Here is a 9,955-nt window from a genome sequence, read left to right as displayed (position 1 = left end):
CTTGCCTTCCCTCCACTGCCTGGAAAAAGCAGAAGCGGTGGGCAGGAGAGGCCTGGCTGTGGTGTCTGAGAAAGGTTATTCACCTCTGCTCAGCTTCTGTCGTTTACCCTGCTCCCTCAGTGCCAAGGACAAGGGGAGAGGTGACCTTTCCAGTTCCCAGCAAGCGCCTCTTCGTGAATGGCTCCCGTGGCCTCAATCTAGCTTGGCTAACAGGTTGGAATCTGGGTGGTGGTCTCCTCCCAGCTGCAGAGGGAACACATCCTGAAGCTTGGGAATCACCAAGTCTCAGAGGGCAGGCAAGGAAGCATTGAAGCAACAGACCCTCTTTCCCAAGGGCCAAGGGCCAGAGTGCAGTTCCGGGCTTTGTCCAGCAGAGGGCGCGCACAGCACCATCACAGCTGGCCAGGCATTAGGGTTCCAAGGCCTCTCTTCTCCCAGCAAAGTAAGGGTAGGGCTGGAGAAAAACACCTCCCTTCTCAAGGCTCCTGCCCAGCTTCCCTTTTCCCTCCTTCCTGGAGGCAGTTGGGCAGAAGGGAGGGGGCTGCAGAGAAGGCAGGACAAGAGGGGAGAGAGAAAAGATTCTTCAAGTTGGGAAAGAAGGAAAATGTCAAGGACTTAACACCAAATTTATCACTTTTTAAAAACAAGAGACTTTTCCCCCAAAGTGAGGAAATAAGAAACAAATCCAGTGTCCATGCATTCTCAACTGCGGTCTTGATTCCAAGACGCCTCCTCACTCTCAGACCTGTTGCAAGGGAAGCGGGTAGGAAGAGAAAGTGAGTGAGAGGCCTGAGGTCCTACGGTCCCCTCCCCCGCTGGTGTGCCCAGCCATCCCGCTAGTCAGGCATCTAAGTGTAGCGTCCCATACCAGTCACTGGCCCCTCGTCCTGTCTACACAGTGGAGGGGAGAATGTCAAATCAGAGCTCATGGGGTCATTTCATCCATGTCTCCACTCCAGGCAAGACCACTTGGAACGGTCTTGGAGCAGTCATCCAGCCTGGACAGATGAGGCTCTCCCTTTGGGTTCCAAATGCCCTTTATCAGAAAATCCATGGTCTACTTCCATCATCGATTCCAGGAGCCAGAAGTCCTCAGACGAGTCTAACCTCAGTGACCCCTGCTGCAGCTGAATCCCATTTCTCTTTATCCACCAGGTGTATGTGCTCAGCCGTGTCTGACTCTTTGTGACCCCGTGGACGGTAGCCCACCAGGCTCTTCCGTCTATGAGATTTCCCAGGCAAGAATACTGGAGTGGGTTGCCATTTCCTCCTCCAGGGGAAATATAACCCTGGACCCATTGATATAACCTGCTTCTCTTGCCTCTCCTAAGCACTGGCAGGCCGAGTTTTTACCACCGAGCCACCTGGGAAGCACATTTGTCCATCAGAGGAGATGCAAATCTGCCAGCCACAGAGGACGGCTTTTCGGAGGCTGAAGTTGGTCCTTTGTTCCCTTTCCCTGACTCTAGATCTCAGCCCTTGCCCTCCTCACACAGCCTGCTCCCCTGCAGACTGGGCACGCAGCCCGGGGGTCTTACCGCGTTGGCTCCCTGGGAATCCAGCGGTGGTCATTGGGTTGAGGGCCCCTCTGTGCTGGGTTTCTCACTGCCCCTCTCCTGAGTGTTAGGGATGGACTCTGCAGGCTCTGAGGAGGGAGAGCAGGTGGCAGCAGGGAGAGCTAGAGTTCACCAGGGCTTGGAGAGAGGGAGGTGCTTCTGCTTTCCCCATCCCATACTCCAACACCCTTCAGAGGAGCCCAAGGCCAGCTGAGGGCAAGGGGGCAAGACCCACAGGGTTTTCCCTGGTCTCAATGACTACTTAGGTTAGCTAGTTTTTTGAAGTCTGCAATCAGGAAAAAAAAAAAACAAACCAACACCTCTAAAAAAAGCTTAAAAATTTGGGTATGATCTCAATGTGTGGCTAAACCTGACCTGAGCAGACAGGAAGCTTTTGATAGCGTATGTATCCCACTTAGTGTGCCCAATCATTTCCCTGCAGAAATATTCATGTGTTTGACTACAGGGGGACTCTGCTGGGAGTATGATGGAACACACAGTATACATTCCGTTGTCACCTTGGTAAAGCTGGAAAAACTCTGACTTCTGACCCACGTCTGGGATAAGGACCCATGGACATGCAGCTTCCATTTCTTGCGTGCTTTCTGTGTGTTCGCTGCTGAGCTAAGGACCAGTCTCATTTAATCTTCACAAACAACCCAATGCAATAGGCGCCATCATTATCACTTAGCTGACTGAGGTTAAGTAGGTAGCTCAAGGCCTCGGGGCTGGTGTAGTGGCAGAGCCAGAATTCAAGCCCAGAAAGCTGCTTCCATTCTGGCAGGCACCTCCTGCCCCCGCCCCCCCCCCCCCCCCCCCCGCCCCCATATATCAGGGAGCTGGGAAGTCCAAGTGGGAGGGGATGGTGTCATTTAGTAAGGAAAGGTGAAGAGATGCAAACACATGCTGGTTATGCAAAGGATCCATATTCTCAAGACAGTTTCTGGCTACTGCTAGGCCCCTCCCCATAGCCAATAAGACTGGCCTCCCCTGGGCTGGTCCCTCCGCAGCCTGAACGCACTGTATGTTTTCCCAGAGGTGCCCGGCCGTGACTCCGCTGCTGTGTCTGTGATCCCGGGTGGGCAGGACTCCTGGGTCCCTGTGCTCTCAGCGGCTCCTTCAGGCTCCTCTCCCGGCTCCTGTTGCCCCAGGTGATGTTCAACCATCATCTGGAGCTCTGGGGGCGAAGAGAAAGGGGGAGAGCATTGGACGAGACTGCCCTGTCTCCTCTGTGGACCCTCAGCTTCAACAGCTCCACTAGAGGGCCAGTGCACACTGCCTGTGTGATCTGACTTTCCTGATCAAGGAAGGACATTCATTGGCCAATAAAGAGGGACTAAAGCTAGACAATAAAATGTACTTTCTTCAAAGCTGAGAGAGGGGAAGGGGAGAGCCTTTAAGAACAAAAGATCCTCCTGACTTGCTGGGATACCTATTCTCCCTTGTGGGCAAGAGAAAAGACTCCATTTAGATTCAAGAAAAATTTGAGTACCTTCTCTGTGCAGTGCACTGTGCTGGGTGACTGCACATACTTTATTTAACGGCCAAAGTGAGGTAGTATCCAGGGGCCCTGGAGGTTAAGCGGGTTCTCCCGGGCTCTCCAGCTAGTCGGTGGCAGAGCTGGAATGCAACACCTCCCCACCCCGCCTCCCCCCTCAGGCTCCAGCAACTCTCCTTTCTCAAAGGCAGGTTTAATGATTTCCCAAGGATTCCTTCCAAAGGGATGCCGTCCTGGCTACTGCTCAGCATCAGGTGTGGAGGGGAAGGGTTTTCCCAACCTTTCATTGTGGGTGTGGTCCTCGTCGCCTTCTTCCGTTGCCGTGGAGACATGGACAAAGTGGGCTGTGAAGGGCACAGGGCACAGGTGGGCGCCCACCCTTTTCGCCCTCCCCTCCGCCTTGCCATGCTTGTAGATGGGGACTGGGGAGGCGTGGGCTTCAGAAAGTAGGGGGAAGGAAACTCTCGCTTCCCCAGCCCCTGCCCTGCCCATGATGGTGAGCAAGACGGCTGTGTCGGGGGAATGCAGGGAACTGCGCGTGCACCTCCACTCAAGAAGAACATGCGAAGGGCACAAGCAGGAGGGAGACAAGGTCCTGCAGGTGGGGGCCGTGGCTGGAGGTATAACCCTCTAATAAGCCTGGGGGTTCTCTGCACTGGGCTGAGCGGGAGGGGCCAGCTCACCTTGAGAAGTGGGTTGGGGATCCGGTCTTCATCTACCTCTGAGGGAAGGAGAGAGAGAACGTGATGGGGATGGGAGGTCCAGAGGGGCCCTGGGCAGTCTGACTTCTCAAGGGGAGGAGCCCCTGCAATCACCTCCCTTGTGATTGGTCCCTCACATCTGCCCCTAGGAAGCTGGTCCTGATGGGCTGCCCTGGCCTCCTCCCTCCAGCCCCAGCCTGCTCTGCTGGTTGGCTTTATCTCCTGCTTCTAGTCTGGTCCTTGTCTCTGTAGTTAGCCTGCACCTACATCCTTGCCTCAAACCTGGAGGTTCCTGAAGGCAGGCTTTGTGGTCCTCCTGCTCTTTTCCTCCTGAAATATCCATCTCTGCCTCCTTCCAGCCATTCTCCCTACCCTGGCTCGAGAATTGGACCGAGCAGAGGAGAGAACGGCAAACTTGTCCTGTACAGGACAATCCTTTTAAGTAGTTGGAGGGAAGTTGGAGGCTCAGGCATCTGGATTGCCAGTCGGGCTTCTTAGCATCACCATCTCTCTTCCACTCTCCAGCCAGCGCCCCTGACATTCTCTGAGACCTTGCTGTCTCTCCAGACCTTGATGGGGACACTGGTGACCAGAATGCCAGCTGCTCCCTAAGCTGTTTCTAACCTTCCCCTTCCCCTCTGGGGGCTGTGAAAATAGCTGATGGAGGCGGTCCCTCCCCCTCACAGCTGTCACCGCCTCTGGGGATGGGGGCAGCGGCCTCTCAGTTGCTGGAGAAACCTGGAAGGCTGTTGCCCTAGCAACCAGCACTCCACTGACCACCCCAACTGCTGGGGGGCTTAGGAACCAAGTGGTCTCCTGCTCGGTCTTTCCAAGGCAAAGAAAACCCTCCTGCTAATCCAGCTGCTACTTTCGTGCCTCTGGGACTGAGCAGACCTCTGGCTCCTCAGACCTGCCCTGCTGTATCTAGCACTCGCCTTCTCTCACGGGGACCAAGCTGTCTTCAGCAGCCCCCACTCCCTTTAGTGGCCATCCTGGGATTTACCTGGGGATGACTGGTCACTGGTCAGCACGAGGGTGGCAGGGGTGGGGCGGCGCCTCCGGATCTGAGGGAAGAGGTCAAGTACATGTGGAAGCGTCACGGCCCCACGCACACTCAGCAACAGAATCCACACCACCCACTTAGCACGCCACGTTACACTGAACCCTCGGTCCCTGGGGGACATTCTTGGGCCCTCCCTCTGCCCTGGGGACCCAGAAGACCTCCCCCACTCTTCGCTGCTCCCCAAGCCCCCTTTCTGTCTCTGCATCTCCCCAGGTCCTGGCCCAGCTCTCCATCTCAGCATCTATATCTGTGCTAATGCATTGATCTCCGGCCCATTGTCCTTCCGTCCATCCTGGATCAATGGTCAGAAATAACCCGAGAGGGAAGAAAGCATTCCCCTCAGTGTCCCAGCCCACTCCCCAAAAGGACATGAACCTGTTGTGGGCCAGCACCAGCGGAGAGCACCCCTCCAGCCCCACCCAGCCTGGAGGGGCAGCACAGAGAAGGCAGGTCTGATCTGAATGCACCTTCTTCTGGCCTGTGCCCCTCCCTCCCTCATCTCCTCCCTGTCTTTGGACACACACAGGAAATAACGGTCTGGAGAAATTCTTGTCATGGTAAATATCATATGAGGAGGAGCCTGAGGCAGGACCATGGCCAGGGACTAAAGCTGAGCTGAAAAATCTTATCCTGGGCTCCCAGGTCCCAGTCTAAGAAATTAACAGGTAACAGCTGATTGACTGCCGGGCCTCTGAGCCCCTCTTCCCCTGCCTCTGTTCTTCGGTTTTGCTGCCAATAAAGTTGGTTGTTGTCAAAGCCAGTCCAAGGACTCTTGGGACGTGTAGTTTTCCCCCTTTCTCTGGAGGTCTGGAAGTGAAGGGAACCGTGGGGTTGGAGTCCCTGCAACTCCCTCCAGGGCAGAGGAGGGGAGGGAAGACTAATGGGACTAGGAAAGAGGCTAAAATTATCCAGGGCTGAGAGGAGTAGGCTGAGGACACTGAATGATCACATCCCTATCTCTCTGTATCCATTATTTAGAATCATTACCGGAGTGGGGTAAAGGGGTGGGGTGGGATTGGAAAGACGCCTGCCCTTTTCTTAGCCCAGAAAGTGGGTATCAAGTATAGCAGGGGGCAGGGTTAATCTATTGAGGGGCTCCCCAAAGAAGAATGGGAATAGGGGTAGGTTGGGGTAGGCATTGTTTTCTCAGGACAAGCCAGCAGTGTCTGTTTGGGGTGACATTTTAAGGTCCCTGCAATACCAGTTCTGTGTGTGTGTGATCGTGCACACATATAGGCATGTGCTGCACAGACATTATTTGTGAGTCCACCTCTGGCTATTCCTGGTGCAAACGTGCTGGGGGCCCTCAGGTGGGCAAGTATGCTTCCTGCAAGCGGAGTGAGGCCATTCTCCTAGGAGAGAACTCGTCCGCCCTGGGGGAGGGGCGCTGAGGCAGGCAGAGGGTGTGGTGGGTGGGGATGAGTGGGAGTTGGGAGCCTGAGAAGGACACTGCAAGTATGATGGGAAGGGCCTTGAGAGGGCAGGAGGACTCTGACCTTGGACAGGTCCCTTCCATAACCAAATCCTTGCCTTGGACAAGATTTCTAAGCGCTCAGAGTCCTTGAGAATTTTGATGTCCTACAGGAGGAGGGAAGTTAGACTTCTGGAAGTACTCCCAGGTCCCTGAACTACTAGGAAACGAGTGTCGGTCTCTTTCATTTTCCTTGCCCCTATCACAAATTCTAGCTCTCAAGGACGCTTGGTGCCTTTGCCTCTGATTTATTTCCAAACCAGTTATGCCAAGGACCTGGTAGCTGTGGGCACCCCTCCATCCCCTGCCACTCTGTGCTCCATAACTCAGAGTTTCCAACCCTGCCACCCTCTCAGGTCGATCTGGCTTAGGTGCTCCTGCCAAGCCTGGAGTTTTTTGCCTACACATTTGGGTAACAGCAAGAGGGGCTGAAGTTGGACTACAGGTAGAATTTCAGGCCGAGCAGACACAGATTTCTGAAGAGGAGAGAAAAGCAGGCTGAAGTCCCAGCCTCTTTTTCTCTCTGGCTTTATAGCATGGCCTCCTCCTCCTCCCCTGTCCCCCCAGATCTCTAGGCCAGCTGGCCTACCCCTTCCTCCTCTCAACACACACCTCCACCTGCCTCCTCTAACACCAAACAGAGGCAGGTGTCAGGCATGGGCACTGGCTGCGTCAGTGGCAGGCATTTCTGCTTGGAACCTCACCCCTAAGCCCCTGGCTCACTCACACTCTTGGGCCCCTTTCCCTGGATCTGAGGTTATTTTAGCCAGTCTCCTGCCTCCAGGCATAACAGCCTTTTCCCTGACCCCAAGGGAATGCTCCCCATGCTCCTGGCTCTCCACACTCCTCATCCTCAGGAGGTCTGCAGTCTCCCCACCCTCCCTCCCTGCTGTCACACCTTTGAGGTCTGGAGATGTGGCTTCCACCAGGCCAGGGAGAGGGATGGAGATGCAGGTCCCTAACCCCTCCCCACACTCTGGAAAGCTAAAGTTACAGGGAGTGTACTGAACCTTCACATCCAGACCTTATTTCCCCAAACAGCTGGAGCAGCAGGAAGAACACGCTCTCCAGCCCATCCCAAGAGCTCAGAGCCTTTTCAGGTGGGGAGGCCCAGCCAGAGCCCCCGCAGCTAGGTGGGGAAGGAGGGCAGAGACCTTGCGGGAACGAATATTCTCTAGGAGCAGGGATGTCTAGGCAAACGGACAGAGAACACCAAAAGCGATGGAGCAAAGAGCAAATATTTGGCAAATGGGTGGTAGTAGCCACCACGGGTGGTCACTGTCTCCACACACATGCTCACTCTCCCTGACACACACAGTTGCTCACACACTCTCATACACTGCCGCCTCTGCCAGGCTGCTCTGAGCTAAAAATAGGCCAGGACGGGAGGCTGGGCCAGGGCCCTGGACTCCCACCCTTGAGCCCAGGCCAGCACAGTGCTTCTCCGTGTCTCCACTCAGGCTTGGACCCTAGCCCTCCAGAAAGCCCCCGCCTCGGTCTCCCGAAGGCCATTTTCCCATGCCCTCCCCGCCCCCCCTCCCCACTACCGATCCAAAGGGCAGGAGTTGCGAACAAGGACCCACGTGTCCAGACTTGCAGAGAGGGGAGCCAGCCTGCACGCACGACCACTCCTCGCCCCAAAGCCCCAGCCCTCCCAGTTCTCCTCAACCCCTTCTCGTCCTCACTCTCTGGACTCCGGCAGGATCGCCTCCAGTTAGGGGAGGGCTGGGGGGCTCTTTCTCCTCTTTCAACTCCCTCGGTTACCTGCCCTCTCCCTTAACCCCTCCGACACCCTTGAGCGTCCCCACCGAGCTCAGAAACTCTGGCGGGATTTGACTGGGTGGGGGATGCAAGACTGGTGGAGGGGGGGAGGGGTCGTGTGCTCAGGCAAGCCCCCTCCCCCAGGGCTGGGGAAGGAAGGGAGAGACTTTCGTGGGGACCGGCTTCGAGGGCAGCCGTTCGTCCTTCTGTCCATCTTGGAGAAACACAGATGGGGAGATGGGGCTCCCACGGTGGGGGAGGGGAGAGAAGACCCCCCCCCCCAACACCGCGCTGGCCCTCGCCAGGGCGCACCGCCAAGGGAGGACTGAGCGGGGGTCTGGGGTCGCACAGTCCGGGGTCCCTCGTCCTCTGCCGGGCGAGACCCCTGCCGCCCCGCCCCGCTCCGCACCTGCTCGGCCGCCTCGGGGTCAAGGTGCGGCTCCAGAAGCGGGACGGTGAACTGGATCTTCCGGGGACTGTGGTCTTGCTCCATGGCGGGGGCGGCGGCTGCGGGCGGGCAGGCGGCGGACTCGGGGCTGGGGCGGGCGCGCTGCCTCTCCGCTCCGCTCCGGCCCGGCCCCAGCCCGGCGCGCTCGGCTCCCGGCTCCCGGCTCAGCGGTCCCGGCTCGCGGCCCAGGGGACTCCGCCGCCGCCGATTGGCTCGGCCGCCGCCCCTCCCGGCCCCCTCCGCCTCCCCCCGCCCGGAGCCTTAACCCCGTCGTGGCCGCGCCGCCGGCTGCCGGGGGTCACCGCCCCGCGGAAGGGCGAGGCGGGTGTGGCCCGGCCCGGGTCGCAGTAGACGCGGCTCGGGCGGGGAATCCTGAGTTCTAGTGGGGTGGAGGGAGGTGGGGGGTGGAGGTGCGGAGCGGTCACGAAGAACTTCTCCAACCTGGGGCAAAATCGAGGGGCTGGGAAGGTGGAGGGGCGCTGCGAGAGAGGAGGCTGCACACGCGAGAGGAAGATTTCCTTTCTGATCTTAAAGGGGTCGCTTCAAAGAGAAAAGAAAGGGGATCTAGGCTTGCAGCAGGAGGGATTAAAGTTAGACCAGGAGAGGGACTTTCCATTGAAAGGAAAACGCTAGCCCGGAGGTGAAAGCTTGGAGGGGAGGTCTGGGGTCTGGGCACAGGTCTGGTTTCACTCTGTGGGGGGAGGGGGAAACGAAGATCTTAGAGGGTCCCCGGAGCCTCTGTCTTGATGGCAGTGGGTGGAGGGCTCAGGGAGGGAGGACCATCTGGGACTCAGTAGGAGGAGAAACGGGTGGGGAGCCAGGAATGCTTGTGAAATAGGTTTCTGTTTCTGCTTGCTAAATTCTGGGGATGTAAAGCAGGTGGAAGGCCTGCCAGCGGAGAGTATTCCTTGCTGGTGGAGAGGGGCATGCCTTTGGTGGGGTGGCTTGTTTACAGATGGGTTTGGTTTCTAGTTCCACTGTTGGCAGAGTAATGAAAAGATCTGCCGTAATTGAGGAGATGGAGGTGAGACTGCGAAGAACTCGCTAGTTTTGTGTAGGACCAAGATGCCAATACTAGTGAGTGAGGGAGACGGAATATTCACCAGACCTGCTGGGCACTCTGCCAGGGGCTGGGGGGCCACTGGGTAGAGGGAGGAGAGGCGCTGGGCACCGGGGGCGGGGCGAGGCTGGATGATGCCTCTTTGGGGGAGGGGGAGAACTGGGCTCAGGGGGCAGGGACAGGGAACTCTGAGGGGGCGCTGAGCAGGGGCCTGGGCCAGAGATCTGTTTCTTTAACCTTAAACCAAACAACTGGCTCCTTCTGCACAGATTGACGCCTGGTCCTCTGGGGACCCTGGGATCATCCTCCCCTCTAAGGGGTCAGCCTAAATCCTCAGTTGCCTCCTCTCCCGGGCAGCCTTTCCGTGGCCTGGATTTCACATTGCCCCTTTCCCTCT

At 57.3% G+C, this 9,955-nt stretch overlaps 1 protein-coding gene across 2 annotated transcripts; it reads right to left on the bottom strand.

Moving 5' to 3' along the window:
• Positions 1–607: 607 nt before the first annotated feature.
• Positions 608–8,657, bottom strand: PPP1R1A (protein phosphatase 1 regulatory inhibitor subunit 1A). 2 transcript variants are annotated; one of them, XM_027967219.3, is made up of 7 exons: positions 8,460–8,657; positions 4,759–4,819; positions 3,738–3,775; positions 3,335–3,398; positions 2,578–2,733; positions 1,539–1,645; positions 608–745 (listed from the first exon to the last, which is right to left on the bottom strand). In XM_027967219.3, exons 1-6 carry the CDS (start codon positions 8,541–8,543, stop codon positions 1,569–1,571), a joined length of 480 nt encoding a protein of 159 aa, XP_027823020.1. In that variant the 5' UTR covers positions 8,544–8,657; the 3' UTR covers positions 608–745; positions 1,539–1,568. The 2 variants fall into 2 exon arrangements, with proteins under 2 accessions (XP_027823020.1, XP_060270012.1); XM_060414029.1 differs by having other exon boundaries at positions 608–3,398.
• Positions 8,658–9,955: the final 1,298 nt, after the last annotated feature.

The sequence above is a fragment of the Ovis aries genome, chromosome 3 (genome assembly GCF_016772045.2).
Source record: "Ovis aries strain OAR_USU_Benz2616 breed Rambouillet chromosome 3, ARS-UI_Ramb_v3.0, whole genome shotgun sequence".
Taxonomy (NCBI): Eukaryota; Metazoa; Chordata; class Mammalia; order Artiodactyla; family Bovidae; genus Ovis; species Ovis aries.
Note: the sequence above shows the minus strand (reverse complement) of the source record. Positions and strands in the feature narration are given on the sequence as shown.